This window comes from Arachis duranensis, chromosome 7, assembly GCF_000817695.3.
Source record: "Arachis duranensis cultivar V14167 chromosome 7, aradu.V14167.gnm2.J7QH, whole genome shotgun sequence".
NCBI lineage: Eukaryota > Viridiplantae > Streptophyta > Magnoliopsida > Fabales > Fabaceae > Arachis > Arachis duranensis.
In genome coordinates, this window is record NC_029778.3 from 71,276,639 (window position 1) to 71,294,169 (window position 17,531).

A 17,531-nucleotide genomic window follows, 5' to 3' on the forward strand; every position below is an offset into this window, starting at 1 on the left:
AAAGACAAAATGTTTGGAAGGTTCAAAGAGTGTTTTGTTTGAAAAATAAATTAAAGTAGAGATTTGAGAATTCTTTCTTTGTTTCTCAGGATATAATCTTTGTATGCAGACTCATCGTTCATGTATTATCTCAGGAACAATGAATGTCCTGTTTGCCGAACAAATTGTGCCAATCGTCGTTCTTTGAGAGATAATCCGAAATATGATGTATTTTATTGCTGTTTTATATCCAGATAATGAGAAGTATGAGGTGGAAAGTGAAGAATTTAGCAGTACTTTCTTTAGAATTTTATAATGCGTTGAGTTTTGAAATTATGTTTATATAGATGTTTTGTTGATGTGTTAAGTTAGCATGTTATCTTTCTTTTGCTGATTGTTGCTATGTAGATAAAATTCACAATCTTTCTAGTGTATGTAGGTATTTCACCTGTAAAAAAGGGGTTATTTCAAAGTGCTTTGATTTTTAGAATATTTTTTTATAATTTTATAGAGCAGATTGTGGCAGTTTTAAACTGCCATAATTTTTTTAAACCAGCGGACAGAATAGCGACGGTTAAAAACTGCCAATTTTTTTTTTTAAAAAACCTATTTACCAAATAGTGGCACTTCTGCAACCGCCGCAAAATCAATTATTTGTTGCGGTTGTACTAGCGGTTTTAGAAAATCGTCGCAAAATCGAATCTCCACTCCCTAATAAGCAACGTTTGTGAAACCGCTAAAATTTCATTTTGCGACGGTTAAAAACCACCGCAAATATCTAAAAAGATCACCGCTATTCGACGTGTCTCTTATAGTGTATAATTAGAGATCCAATCAGATGTTACTTGTCCAATTTGTTAATCCTCGTGGCCTGAAAGTGATATTCACTCACCATGATATTACTTAAATAATTTTGGTGCATATGTTAATATTCAAGCACATTAATTTTTCGCTTATCATGGTCATCTTAAAATTTTAGATATATAAAATAATAAAAAAATTTATAATAGATCGATTAATAATGAAATAAAAATAAAGTGATGTTAACTTTAATTCACCGATGACACAAAATTTAGCATATATTTTTCTAATAATTTAACCATCGATTTCTTTGAGTAATAATTATAGTTTATATACATATAGTTATGGGAGACATAAAAATATATAAAATTAATAATATATTATTTTTTTATTATTCTATGTGAAGAAAATTTTATTTGATAAGGCATATTTTAAAATTTTAAAAATAAAAATAATTTATATATATTTTTTATTATTAATTTATTTTTTTATACATTTTTGACATGTCACCTGATGAGACATGAGAACTAATATATCATTATCTAACTAATAGAATAGTTAATTTAACTTACAATATATAATTGTTTCTTTTAAAAATTAAGTTGAGATATTTGATCTTTTAAAATACCATATTGATCTTAATGTAATATTTCAAAAATTATTTTGACTATTATCCTTAAAACTTTTTTAGTTGATATTATCAGGTGCGATCAACTACATAGATTAAATAATACTGTTGTGACTTATCATATATCATGTTTACAATGAGATTGTTAATACGTAGATCTTCTTTGATCACCTCATATATGATTTTTTAGATATTCTTGTATTGTTTGTCACCTGACCACTTTCTGTCTCATCTGATCCATCCTCCTAATCGGGTGCTTTGCTAATCTATTTCTACCCACGTGACCATACCACTCGAGACGATACTCTACCATCTTTTCTACAAAGGTGTTATTTCAATTTTTTTTCTTATATCTTCATTCCTTATTTTATTCACACGCAGGAACAGAGCTAGATGAAATATTAGATAGGAACCAAATATTTTCACAATAAAATAAGACTAAAATAAAAAACTTAGGGATTATACTAAAATTTGTATATAATTTATATGAAAAAATTAAAATTTAGAAGGTATTACCTCCATCCTTACTAAGGGGCTCCACCCTTGTCTACACATGTGTATGATCACTCATCTATATCAATATCTTTATTTTTACCACACTTAACTTATGTTCATACTTATATTTTGTGGCTCAATATGTTGTTCTATATAACATCGCCAGTCTAGTGACAGTAGGATAAAATTTCTTTTAAGTTTTAAACATATATTTTATCGTATAAAAAATTAGATATATTCTATCACTTTGACTAGCCTGTATTTAAATTAAAAATATTATTATTTTCAAACATATGAAAAAGTTGAAAAATTGCAAATATGCGCAACTAATAGTATTTCACAACTAAAAATGCTATGTGTATATTAAAATCAGTTATTAAATTTAACTATTATATATTTATGTATAAATATATAGATCGTTTAATTCAATTTTTAATATATATTTTATACTAAAACTAATTTTAAAAGTAAAATGCATTTCATACAAAAAAGTTAATTGCAACTATTCGCATTGCGCTTGAAGAACTTCGGAAAATTGAGTTAATTCATTTTGAATGTGTTTCACTTATATTGCATCGAAAACTAATTATGGAGAATGTGTTGATTTTTTTTTGGCACAAAGTTCAACTTATTTGGTAACTTTTACTTTTGTGTATGTCGGAAAATAATTACTTTTTTATTTAATATGCGCAATTTTTCAATTATTATGTTTTTTATATAAGTGAATGATAAATTGCATGCATAACAACAACATTTAAATAGTTTATAGGCATGTGATCGATCACCATATTTTGCCGGAACCAAAATCTTAAATCCAAATGATTTTTTTTTGGTCCATTTCAAAATTCTAAATATAAAAAAATAGTCATTGAATAATTGATTTAAAATTTAAACTAATATATGAAAAAGTTTAATCATGATTTTTTTTTTTTCGCAATCACATCCATGATATATCTAAAATGCTTGAAAGCATTTAGGTTCTTATTTCATCAAAATTTATTTGAAAGATAAAGTACCAAAAGATCAATGATCGGACCTACTTAACTCCTAACTTCTTTCTCATCTCCACAATTAAACCATACATCTTCTCTTGATCAGGAATTGACTTGGAAACACTCTCTTTTTGAAGGCACCTATTGGCCCAAGCAAAAAGCTTTGGGAACTCATCTTCAATCTTGAATTTCCCATAAATCTCCCTAATTTTAAATCCAGTTATAATTGGAAGAAGTGCTACATCCAAAAAACCAAGTTCTTCACCTCCAAAATAATGCTTGTCTCCTAGTTGTTCTTCCAACAATTTTAGGTTTTCTTTGAATTCCTTTGTGGCAACCTCCAGCTCTTCTCTTTTTGATGTCAATAGGCTCATTGACTTGTTCAATATCTATTATTTGATACAATGAAAAAAGATACCAAGCTAGTCATATATTATTATTATAATTAACAAGCACTATATATGAATATGATAAAGGAAAAAGAAAGAAAGATGCTAATAACCTTAATCAAATATAATTTTCGGGTTAATATAATAACCACCATTTTGTTATGAAAACAAACTTGTTCACACTTAATCCCTTTACCAATATATCACTCTTAATGAATTTGTAAACTATTGATTAGGTGTATTATATAGTAATTAGATGCTGGAATCAATTATATAATAATTAAACATCGTCAGTATTGCGTAGTGATAATACCATGATCATGATATATTATTAAAAAAAAATTAAGTAAGTTCGGCACTAATCAGCTCACAAAAGGCACGTACTTGTGTCTCCAAACTCAAGGAGCATTTAAATTTATAAATTACCTAAAAAAATTGATAACGTAAAATGACATGTCAAAAGAAAGACATATCAATAAAACCACCAATGTATTTGTGTATAAATATATGTATAGTTTAATTTATTTTTAATGTGTATTTATATTTCAATATATATTTTATACTAATAGCTAATTTTGGTGAATAATTTTAGTATACATGTAACATTACTCGAAAAATAATTACTTTTAAAACGGATTGAAAAGATAAGTTCTGAAAATGAGGTTTGATATGAATAATTAAAATCATATATATGTTTTTAGAATTATTATAAAAATTCCTTTCAAATAAACAATAACTAACTTTTTTTTGTTACCCACATTATTCCTCAACTCAACGGGTCTAGTTGACCAAGGACCACTGACTTTCAAATAAACAATAACTTTTAATTTTAAGCTGAATAACATAAAGGCATACCATTTTGTCAGAAAAATCAGCCCAAAACTTAGCATGAGCCCTTTGATAAGGGTCAGAAGGAAGCAAGGATGGTTTATCATTCCAAACTTGATCAATATACTCAACAATAATAAGAGACTCGCAAATAGGTTTTCCATTGTGGATGAGAACCGGAACCTTCTTATGAACCGGGTTCATTTGTAGCAATAGAGTGCTCTTATTACTCAAGTCTTCATCTTTGATCTCACATATCACACCTTTCAAAGCCAATGCAATTCTCACCCTCATGCAATAAGGGCTAGGCCAGCGATCTAGTAGAACCACCTCATCTGCCATAGCTATGTCAAATTGTCAAGAGAGAATTTCAAGGAACCAAATTATATATAAGAAGAGAATTGGGGTAATTGATTTTTGTATCAGGCTATGATGTGTTGATTTTATAGGGGAGTTTATTATTGTGGGTGTGACAACATAATCATTGATCCAATCTTTTCTTTTACTAGACTAACTGCCATATATGAAAAGTGTATTATTTTTAATTTTTTTTAAGGTACTATGTATATATAATAGCTATTGTTCTAATCTCATTATGACTGGAATTAAGAGATCTTATCACAATTGTCATATCCAAGATTTGAAAATTTTCTTCTTATCATAGTGCAACATGTTGGTGCTAAATACCGCTATTTGAAAGACATTAATTTTGTGAACTTAATAAAATCATGCCTATATGCTGGAAATGATCCAATGTTATCATATACACTATATATAGCTATTTGGAAATAAGTCATTAAATGACTCGGATTGTGACTTCATAAATATTGAAAACAGTAAAATAGAAATAAATCAACTTCTTTTATATTTATTTATAATATGAGTAATGCTACATAGCCAAAATATTATACATAATAAATAAACATATATGATCAATAACATTTACATTTATAAAAGAGTGTAAATTACTCTCCTAATTTAATTGACACAATTAATTTCTTTTTATAATTAATTATTTTTTTCATTTAATTATACTAAAAGTTAATTGTAAATTTAATGTGAATCAAATTCCAAAAATTTTTCTCTCATTATTATTATATGCATTTATAATTTTATAATTTTTTTCTCCCAAATAAAAATCTCAAATTCTTAAATTTTTAATTTTTAAAAAATCTCAAATCACCTCAACACATTTAAAAAAAAATAAAAACATCTTAAATTTGATCGGTTTTTATTTATTGATAATTATAAACATCCAAAATTGTTGGTTTATGACTTGCAAAATAAAATAATAAATAATAATAAATTAGCACCAATTTATTGATTATAGATATCATGTATATAAAATATAAATATTATACGTATAAAAATATGGATATTAAATTAGAAAATTTAATAATTTCTGTTATACAACTCATATTTTATTTATAAATTATTATAAAATAAAAAATAGAAAATAAAATATAAACAAAAATTAAGAAATAAAATTTAAAAATAATTATTAACTCGTCATATTAAAATCAATAAATAAGAATACGTATAAATAGTAAATAAAAAATATTAAAATTATGACTTTTTGGTGTATATATAAGATAATTTGAAATATATAACAAGACACAGTTTAAAATTTAGTAATATTAATTATAAAAATTTATTAATTATGGATATTATATGTATGAAATTATTGATGTTATTAATATGAAATTTTGGATGTTATTAATATGAAATTTGGATATTATGTGTACCTTACCTAACTATGAATGTTATCTGTATGAACTTATGGATATTATGAGTAAATTTGCTAATTGAATAAATTAATTTAAGTATTTGATATTTTTTTTTTCAAATCTAATTATAGTAAAATTTGAAAATATATTAAATCAAAATAAATAATTTCACTTTCAAAAATATGAAACAAATTTTTAAATTATCAATTATTTAAAAAATTATACATTAATTTAAATGTATAATATCTTCAAAAAAAATTAAAACATGAATCATAATTTATTAGTGCATATATGAAATAATTTGAAATATATAATAAAATATAGTTTAAAATTATATAATATTAATTGTAAAAATATATTAATTATAAAAATTAAGTGTATAAACTATAAATATATAGATGTTACATAATAAATAAAAAATATACTTTTGTTATTATAATATAAATTAAAAGCAATAAATATAAATTATATATATTCATTTAATAAGAATATAAATTGATAAGGTATGTATTTATAGTATACTATTTAATATATATAATTAATGTTTACAATAAATATTACTAGGTGCGTAAAAGAATACTAATTAAATTTAGTTCATCTAATTAAATAAAGTTAAAAATAGAAAATTTTGGTTGATTTTGGTTCCTAAGTTTGGTTACCAAACTTTTCTCTTATAGTATATTAAAAAAGAGATCAATCTCTTCTTCCGATAGACTTTAATTCGATATATATCAAGGATTTTAATATTTTACCATGTCAGCATTTGTGATACTATCTCTTTTCTTTAATTAATTAATTTTTATACTGAAAATGGATTTTTCTAAAACCAATTAGGCAGAGATCAGTGGCGGAACCAGAAATTTCATAAGAGGGGGCCAATTAAATATAAAATATAACAAAAAATTAACAAAATATGATTTGTAGCATATATATCAAAAAAGTAATTATATTATATAAAAGTCAATGTTCAACTACATACTTTAAGATTTTGATATTTTTAAACTTGCTCGACGATGCTTCATGGAACTAAAATCATCAATTATCATCTCTGAAGTGAATTTTGAAGCAATTTCCTTTTCAATATATACAATCATACAATCTGCTAAAAATTCATCTTCCATCTTGTTTCGAAGCCTTGTTTTAATAATCTTCATAGCTGAAAAGGCCCGTTCAGTTGTTGCTGTTGTCACAGGAAGAGTCAAAACAAGACGAATTAATCTATCAATTAAAGGATATATATTTGATTTTCCTGTCTCTGTCAATTTTTGACACAATTCAGCAAGAGTAGACAAATTCTGAAAATCTGGAGCTTTAACCACATCAAGTTCATAATGTTGTAACTCATAATCCAATTGAATCTTTTCTTACTTAGAAAAATCTAAAGAATAGAAATTCTTTACAAGATTGCATATGTTGCAAACACTGAATAACTTGAAAGCATCTTTAGGATCTAGAGATGTACTCAGTATGAGGAGCTCGGTTGCTTGCTCACTAAATCTACTATTTAGCTCTTTCAATTGAAAATCTATCACGCTAGTAAAAATGTCAACACGATAGTGGTGTTCAACAGTGACAACATCCTTTTTACGACGAGACCGAATTATGTCACTAAAAGAAGCACCCATATCAGGTATCTGAATAGCATGATCATTGCAGAAAGAACTAACTTTCTCCAAAAGTGCTCCCCAACTACTATCTCTTAACTGTTGAATCAATGACTTTGTACTAGAAACCAGATGCATAGCATTCAAAATGTCTTGAGATTTTTGTTGCAATGCTTGACAAAGTTTATCAGTGATTCCCATGATTTCTTTCATCATATGCAAAATGAAAACAAAATCAAATGATAATAAAGATTTAAGAGCATAAGTAGCATCACCACGTTGAGAATATGTAGATCCATTAGTAGCCAAATCTTCCAGAACTGAAGTTGTTGCTCCAAACATACGTAAAAGGCTACAAATTGAGTTGAAGTGAGAGCTCCACCTAGTATCTCCTGATCTTTTTAATGTGCCAATTTGATTTGCTCCCCTTCCTGTTTCAATTTGATTAGTTGCAACTAAATGGAAAATTTCAGTTGCATAAGCAGATCGTAATTCATCATTGCATTTGCAAGAAGAACACATAACATTGATAATATTACTCAAACTTAAAAAAAAAGCATGAACATCAACAACTTCTTTAGCCGCAGCAACAAGAGCTAGCTGTAATTGATGAGCAAATCTTTACAAGACTTAACAGCAATATTATGAGGAGAATTAAGAGATTTACCCACATGAGATAAAAATGCACAATCCTTTCCATTATTCACTTTTTTCCAATTGCGAAATCCTCCTGATGTGAATGGACTTGATTTTCTAGAAAATAAATAGCATGGAAGACAAAATACAGCATCCACTTTTGGCGAATATTCTAGCCAAGAAAAACTCTTAAACCAATGAGCTTTGAAACGACGAGGATGACTTTCTAGACCAGAAAGAGGGTACTCATCCATAATAAATTGATATGGTCCAAACTTTATGTATGCTCTACGGATTTCATCTTGTTGATTGATAGGATAATTCCAAATTTGCGGACGCTTTCCGGGATCACGCATCAATGTATCAATATTAACTTGATCTATTTCAGTCCTTGCTATTTTGGAAGCAGGGGTTGAATATCTTGCTCAACAAGTTGTGTCACAGGTTGTTCAATAATATTTTGAACATTACTCAAAGAATCTGAAGCTGAATTTTGTTCATCATATATTCTCTCTTTTCTCTTGAAAAATGAGTGAATTGTTTTCATCTTTGACATTTTTAACTTAACTTGAACTATCTAACAAAAAAAAAACAAAAATAATTGCATATATATTATTTTCTTAAAAAAAATATTAAACCTATTGAGTAATAACAAATAATTTTAGAAACACAAATATATAATAACCAAAAATAAAGTTATTGATTTACCTGATTATTTTTTGTTCCAAGTCTCACAAAAAAATAATTCTATTGAGTTTTGTCCTCACTTCAATCTTTGAACACTGTCCATTATAAAAAAAAATAAATTAATTATTTTAAATAAATAATGTAAATAATACTTGACATTGTCATTAACTTAAAAAAAATTGAAATATACCTCTTTGAATCTTTGTTGTGCATTCAATGGTTAATATTTTGTTGTTCACTTCTCTTCAATGGTTTTTCTTCATATGTCTTGTTTTGGTATGGAAAGAAAATTAAAATGAGAAGAGTAGAAGACCAAAAGTTTGGGAATCACTAAAAGAGAGAGAAAAGTGACGCTATGCCTATGATAGTTTGAAATAAATATTTGAAAAATGTACTAGGGTTACTTTAATTAATAGTATGGGCTTGGGCTAGTATAATAGAACCATTTTTATTAATTATTAGAATGAGCTATTTGTTAACAAGAACAACAATAATTCAAATATCCAATACATAGTGCAGTTTTTAGTTATTTTAATTTATAAAATTTTGTAACTTATATTTTTTTTAATATTATATATAAAAAAATTTAATATTATTAATTATTACTATTTACTATTTTTTTTAAAAAAATTTGGGGGGGACCATGGCCACCTTAGGTCCCCCCGTGGATCTGCCACTGGCAGAGATGTCATGTTTTCATGGTTCTTTTTTCTTCCAAAATATAGTATATTGTTATCATCTAATAATATTATATCATTGTTATATCATTTTATAACAGATTGTATTTTTACGACAAATGTAAGAATCTGATTTTTTCTAATATATTTTTTTTGGATTTTTTGCTATTAAAATTTACAAAATTTGAGAATTATAGTTTATCTCGATCTGTTTAACTTTAAAATAATATTTTAGATAGAAATACTACACATCTAAGTATTTTTTTTTATCTAAGTTCATTTAAATAGGTCCAACACCAACAAAAATTACTATCATTGCTTCTTCTTCTCCTTCTTCTCAGGCTTGTTTCTTCATCTTTTTCTTCTTCTTCTTCTCAGCATGGAGCTTCTTCTTCTTCTTCGCCTTTCTCCTCCTCCTCCTTCTTTTTTACGTTCCTTTTTCTTCACATGTTTTCTCTTTATCGTCATTCTTTTGTTGTTGTTATTGCTGTATTTTTTTTTCTTTTTTTCCTTCTCTCTCTGGTGAAGAAGCAGTAGAAGGTGAGGAGGAAGAGTTTTGAATTGTGCAGAACAGAAATGAAACGAAATTATATTCAGAAATAAACTGAAATTATATTTAAAATGAACCAAAAATTAAATTCAGAATGTAAACTCGTTTGAAAACAAGCATAGACTAAATGCACCTTATTTAAATTCAGAATAAATCAAAATTACTTAATGATTGCGACACACAAACTCAATTCGAAAACAAACACACAAATAAAATTGAATCATGAACAAAAACACATCTAAATCCATCAAGTGATTTTGTAGTATTATGTGTTTCTTTTTCTTTATTTGATTAGATGAACAAGACAAGAAAAGAAGAACATGATGAGAAGATTTGAGAAATTTTTTCTTCTTACATCTTCTTTTTTGTTTGATTTTTTCTCTTTTTTTGGTTTTATTCTTCTCAAAATAGTAAAACAAGAAGAATCATAACAAAATAATTCACTAAGAAATGAACCGAAATTATATTCAGAAATGAGTTGAAATTAAATTTAGAATGAACTGAAATTACTTAACAATTTCAGTTCATTCTAAATATAATTTCAATTCATTTCTAAATATAATTTCGGTTCATTTCTGTTCTGCAGAATTCAGAACTCTTCCTCCTCACCTTCTACTGCTTCTTCACCAAGGAGAGAAGGAAGAAAAGAAAAAAATACAGCAGCAACAACAACAAAAGAATGACGATAAAGAGAAAACACGTGAAGAAGAAGGCGAAGAAGAAGAAAAAGGCACTCCGTGTGCATACGTGAATTTGAAATAAGAAGAAACGCATGCCTCTATATTACTTGGATAAACTCGGATGCTAAAATTTCTTGAATGTGGAGAATAATTCTATTTTAGAGATATTTTAAAGTTGAGATAATATAAGATACCCCATTATTCATACCAATATGATTATCTGCTTCATCTGATACAGTAAAAATAAGTGATAAAAAAATTATCACTTTTAATAATTATTCTTTAAGAATTCATCGTAACAATATTTTTTCACTCGTATATTCATCCTCTTTTCTACATTAATTATCCACCACATGTTAATTCATTATATGATGAATTAATTTGGAGGTAATAAGAATGATTAAGTCATCAAAGTGACATCAAACAACATCCAATTTCACCAAAATTTCATACAAATTCGATCACATGTCTCTAATTTATCCATCACATGTTGAAATATTATTCTTGGCCAGCAAGTAAGAAAAAGGAACTTTTCTCTCCCTTTCTTCTTTCTAACCACATCTAACTTAACTTCACCACATGGTTAATTCATCAAAGTTGGATAATATTATAAGAAAGAAATGGTAAAAAAAATAATTTGCCTTTCATTTTTATCTCTTCAAAAAAACCCACGTTACTTTCTCTCCCTCTCTTACAAATTTTTTTTCTTCATAAGTAACACATTAATTGCTATATTAGTATCATAAGAAAGAAAAGCTCTAACATTAAAAAGAAAAGAGAGAAAGAAAGAGAGAGAATTGAAGAGTTTATTTATGCTGATTTTTAAAACTATAGGAGGCATATCAAGTAATAACACGGAAGTGGTTTATCGTTTTTATGAGGATTAATGAATTAAGCAATCAATGGTCAATTGATTATTCTAGTCAAATAAGTACAAGCTTAGGGTTCAATAGCAAATAGCATAAAAACAGAGAATTAAACAAGAGTAAACTAAAATCGGTTTAGAAAGTAATATGACTAAAAATATTTTTTTACTTTTCACCTTGATCAAGCAATGATGTATCTATGGAAAATCATAAGTAATTAAACTCCAATTCCTTGATAATTTAATTTCTCTAATCTTATTCAATTATCAATTCCTTGATTAATTAATGTGAAGTTTAAAGAACTAAAATATTGTTAAGATGATGACTAAATATTATTCGATTAAAAACCAATTGTTTGTGTGATTTATTTTGTTTAGTGGGTAAAAAATAATCACACCAGTCCCAAGAAGCATGAACATAAGCCCAAGAATGGTTCAGCTTAAACAAAGTCATAACATCTCTCTTAATCCAAAGTTTGAGTGGCTGAACTATAAGAAAGAAGGAAAGGAAGCAAACTAGCCCATATCCAAACACAAGTCCAAACGGTGGTCCACATCCAAATCCATTCATTCACTTAGATGGTAACTAAGTGATTCAAGTTCCATTTCATTTGAACAAATCACTTCACACCACCGAAACTAAATTCGCCATTCTCTCTTTTCTTTCTCTTCCAACCCCACGTGGTTTCTCAGAAGAAAAGAAAGAAAAAGAAAAAGCTCTATGTTAGGGTAAAATCAAGAAATCAAAAGTGGGTTACCAATTTAATCAAAGAAAAAGAAAGTCAAAGAGACTATGGCTAAAAACAAACATTACTTCCGAAGCATCATCAGAGATGTATTTCCGGATTTGTGCTTCATTGAAGCTCAACGAAGAAATCATCTCTTTGCATGTATAGAAGTAGAAAGTTAAAAATGTTGAAGATGCAGAAGCTCTGCTGTGAGTTAATGTTCAAAAATTTGACTTGATGCCAAAGCAAGAATGCATGGTCCAGATTGAAGAAGCAAGATGAAAAAGGTTTAAAGAGAAGACAGAAGGTATGGTTGCATGTATGAATTAGTCACTGCCTCTACCCTTTCTCTCCTCTGTCATGCCACTGCTACTTTTGATTTTTTGGGAGAAAAAAGACCAACAACTACTGAAGCAAGTTTCAAGTCCTGGAAGCTTCACTCCTCTGTTAAAGAGGTGAATGACCAAAGATTGGAGCAAGGAGTGAGAGCACAATGTTTAGATTTCCATAGCTCACTAAGTTGTTCATTCTTCTCCTTCATGGTTCTTGTTAAATATTCTATTATTTCAATCTAGTCTTTCTGTGTTTCAATGGTAAAAAGTTAAAATGGTGAGATTTATAAGTAAAAGTCATTGACTAAAAAAAGACAGAGAGTTAGACTTGGAGAAAAGAGTCATAAGTTTATTCCAAAATTTCTTTGTATGTTTTTCTATTTTGTTGTCATGATCCTGAGGGGATTCCCTTGAAAGTTGAGTTATCACTTTGCTGTTGAAACCTAGGGAGAATTAGTGAATGTATCTTTGTTGAAAGTTGGGGATTCCCTTGAAAGTTGGGTTAGGAACCAGATTTATCCCAAATAGGATGATTAATTAGAATCCTAAGGAGAATTAGTGAATATATCTTTGTTGAAAGATAATAAAATTCAGTCATTGTTGTGATGAAGACTGGATGTAAGTTATATTGCACTGAGTAGCTGAACCAGGATGCATTTGTGTGTCATTTCTCTTTTTCTTCTCTGTTTCTAGTTCTACACTATATGAGACAAAACTAAAGTATCTCCTGATTTTACTATCCAGCATTACTTCACTGTAATACACCTTGCTCGTAAAACTATTTTGGTTTCTACCGTGTCAAAAGGCAAAACCAAAGTTTCTTCTGTTTTCTACTCAAAGTGTCTCAATAGAATTCTAGTTTGAAAGCAAAATAAAAGGAGGCCAAGTTTCAACCCTCCCTTCTCTTAACCACTGATATCCATCAATTGGTATCAGAGCTTGGTCTCAAAGAGATCAAGCTTCACAACTTGGAAGAAAGATTCTGATGGCAAACAACATGGAATCCAACTCAGTGGCATATACACTGACTGAAGAGTAATAAACCAATAAACCTCCATTCTTCAACGGAAAAAACTACAACTATTAGAAAGAAATAATGAAGATCTTTGTGCAGTCGGTGTATTACAACCTCTGGAAGATAATCATGAATGGTCCTCAAATCCCTACTAGAACTTGCACTGATGGTGGTGTTACTCCCAAATCCAAATCAGTGTGAAATGAAGATGACAAGAAAAATGTGGAACTTAATGCCAAGGCAGTCAACATGCTAAATTGCGCAATCAGCTTTGAGGAATACTGGAAGGTTACAAGATGCAAAACAGCAAAGAAAATCTGAGATAAGCTCCAAATTACTCATGAGGGCACCATACAAATAAAAGAAACAAGGATTGACATGTTGAGCAAAGAATATTAGATGTTTCCTATCAAGGAATGAGAATCGATTAATGACATGTTTGAGAGGTTCTCTATCATCATTAATAGCCTAGATGCTATGGGGGTTATTCATTCCGAGCAATTGTTGGTGAGAAAAGTCTTGAGAAGCCTGACTAAAGAGTGGAAAACTAAGGCTACTATTATCCCTTAAAGTAGTAACCTGAGTCAAATGACCTATGATGAGATGAGAAGAAAGATACTAGCATATGAAACCTTTAAAGGAATGGCTCTTCAATCTTGTACTGAATCATTAGATGATGAATCCAGTCACGGTTTGTCAGATGACGAGATTATGTTTTTTGCTAGAAAACTTAGAAGGATGATGCGACTAAAAGGAAGAAGCAAAAGAGGCAGCTCAAAGGATATAAAGAAGCACATCAGTAACGTCATTTGCCACAACTGCAGAAAAGTTGGACATTACAAATATGACTGTCCCAAGCTGAAGAGAGAAGACAAGTCTCAGTAGGACATGAAGAAGGGGCTTATGGCTTCATGCGAAGATTTCAAGAATGACAGTGAAGAAGATGAAGAGTCTAACAACAATTCTCAAGCATGCTTAATGGCCGACCACAGTCACAATAATGAGGTAATCTTTCTTGAACCCTCTAATGAAGAACTCCATCTTATGATTGATGATCTTATTGAGAAAATAATAAATTTTCTAAATTAATGTCATGAACTTGAATATGAAAATGATATCTTAAAGGACGAAAACGATTTTCTCAAAGAAAAAAAAGAGAAGCCGAAACCACTATTGATCTTGTTGAAGAAAACAAGCGGCTTAAATTTTAAATCAAAAGTCTTGATGGAAAGCATTCTGTTGTTGCCTATTTGAATTGCATTGAAGAGAATGAAAGAGTGCATAAAGTGATTAAGAGTCTAAATCTTGACTTAACAAAATTTGATCAAACTTCTGAAAATTTAGACAAATTGTTGGCTAGTCAAAGACCTCTTTTTGAAAAGGTTGGGTTGGGATATGATGAAAAATCTAAATCTATTTTTGAAAAATCATGCTTTGAAAATAAATCCTCAACCTCCAAAGACAAAAGATTTCAGAATCCAAATCATTTTAAAAATTCAGCCAGCAATAAATTCTGTCATACATGCAATCGGGTTGGTCATTTGCCTATTCAATGTTTCATTTTTGAAAGAAAAATTGGAGATAAAATTTACAGAATAATTAGCAATTACAATACTCTTGAGCAACCAAGAATGTTTAACATTAAAGGATCTAAAATGATTTGGATACCTCAAGTCACTTAAAGTATTGTGAAATTTTGCCTAGCATTTAAGAAGAAGAATGACATGTGGTACTTGGATAGTGGATGCTCTAGGCACATGACCAAAAAGTCCACATTCTTCATCAAGCTTGACAAATATAATGGAGGCTTTGTGACTTTTGTGACAATGGAAAAGGAAAGATTGTGGCTGTAGGTAAGGTTGGTAAGAGTTTCTTCACATTCATAAATGATGTATTCTTAGTTGATGGATTGAAACATAATCTTCTAAATATTAGCCAATTATGTGATTTAGGCTATTTAGTCATTTTCAAAAGGTTGAAATGCTTAGTTATGTGAGAAAATTCTGGTGAAACTGTTTGTATCTAAAAGATGCAATAATGTGTATGAACTTACCTTGGAAGAACTAAAAGAACAAAATGTAGCTTGTTTTACTTTCATTGAATTTGAAAAGTAGTTGTGGCATAAGAAATTGGAACATGCTAGCATGTTTTTAATATCTAAGCTTGTGAAAAAGAATTTGGTTAGAGGTCTTCCAAACATAAAATTTGACAAAGATATCACTTGTGATGCTTGTCAATTGGGTAAATAAATTAAAAATTCTTTTAAATCTAAGGATGACATCTCTACCAAAAGATCATTAGAAATGCTACATATTGATCTTTTTTATCCCACTATGACTCAAAGCCTAGGAGGCAAACATTATGTTTTGGTAGTAATTGATGATTATACTAGATATGAATGGATTCTTTTCTTAACTCATAAGAATGATGCTTTCTTTGCTTTTCAACCCTTTTCAAAAAGATTCAAAATGAAAAATATTTGAAAATAGTTTCCATAAGAAGCGATCATGGAAAAGAGTTTGAAAACCAAGATTTTGAATCATTTTGTGATGATTCTAGAATTACTCATAATTTTTCATTTCTTAGAACACCTCAACAAAATTGGGTTATTGAAAGGAGAAATAGAAGCATTCAAGAAATGACTAGGACAATGCTTTGTGAAAATGATATTCCAAAATTTTTGTGAGTTGAAGTAGTGAACACTGCATGTTATATTTTGAACCGCACCATCATTCGAAAAGTTTGGAAGAAAACCCCATATGAGCTTTGGAAAGGAACACCACCAAACCTTAAGTATTTTTATGTTTTTGATGCAAATGCTTTGTTTTAAATACTAAAGACAATCTTGAAAAGTTTGATCCAAAATCTTATGAAGGTGTTTTTGTTGTTTATTCAACCACTAGTAAAGCATATAAAATTTACCTCAACAAACACAGAATAATTGAGGAGTCCATACATGTCACTTTTTGTGATTCTAACACCATTTCAAGTTTTATTGAAGAAAATGATGTAGGGATTGAAACTGAATTAAGCTCTAAAAAAACTAAAGTGAAGAAAATCAAAACCCTCTTTGGAAAATGCTATTCTTGGTTCTGCAGAACAAAATGCAGGAGACAATTCTGTTTTGTCTCCTACTGAAGCAGAGAATTCTGGAAATCAGAACAATTCTTAACTCAATCATACTCAACTTGAGATCAATTCACCAAAACCTAGATAATAGAAGTTCTTGAAGAACTATCCATGTAGTTCATTATTGGAAATCTATCTTATGGAGTTACCACTAGATCCTCAAGTAGAAGAAGGGTTGAACTCAATAATCTTACTTTTATATCTCAAGTGGAACCAAGTAATGTGAAGGAAGTACTTGATGATCCTTCTTGGATCTAGGCAACGAAGGATGAATTGGTTCAATTTGAAAAGAATGAGGTTTGGTCTTTGGTTCCTAATCCAAATGGTAAGAAGGTAACATGTACTAAATAGATCTTTAGAAATAAATTGGGTGAGGATGGTAGTGTTATTAGAAATTAAGCTAGATTAGTAGCTCAAGAGTATGATCAAGAGGTGGGCATTGACTTTGATTAGTCATTTGCTCCAGTTGCAAGAATGGAAGCAATAAGATTATTGCTTGCATATGCAGCCCACAAAGGGTTTAAGATTTTTAAAATAGATGTAAGTGTGTCTTTTTGAATGATTTTATTGATAGAGAAGTATATGTAGCTCAACTCCCTCGTTTTGAAATTAAATATTTCCCAAACCATGTCTTTAAACTCTCTAAAGCCCTTTACGGTTTGAGACAAGCTCCAAAAGCTTGGTATGAAAGACTTAGTTCTTGTCTATTGAAAAATGGCTTTCAAAGGGATACTACGAACACAATTCTTTTTATTAAAGAACCTAATGATCATTTCATACTTGTTAAAG

General features: G+C 28.8%; 1 protein-coding gene across 1 annotated transcript; it reads right to left on the minus strand.

Annotated features, from left to right (window-relative positions):
* Positions 1–2,939: 2,939 nt before the first annotated feature.
* On the minus strand, positions 2,940–4,454 carry LOC107459633 (glutathione S-transferase U25-like). Its single transcript, XM_016077861.3, has 2 exons — positions 4,128–4,454; positions 2,940–3,272 (listed from the first exon to the last, which is right to left on the minus strand). Exons 1-2 carry the CDS (start codon positions 4,452–4,454, stop codon positions 2,940–2,942), a joined length of 660 nt encoding a protein of 219 aa, XP_015933347.1.
* Positions 4,455–17,531: the final 13,077 nt, after the last annotated feature.

Excerpts from the sequence above, each read along its gene's own strand:
- LOC107459633 (XM_016077861.3), bottom strand. The coding sequence starts at position 4,454 with ATGGCAGATGAGGTGGTTCTACTAGATCGCTGGCCTAGCCCTTATTGC. Across the intron at positions 3,273-4,127 it reads ACAAAATGGTATGCCTTTAT|TCAATGAGCCTATTGACATC; the intron begins GTTATTCAGCTT and ends ATATTGAACAAG.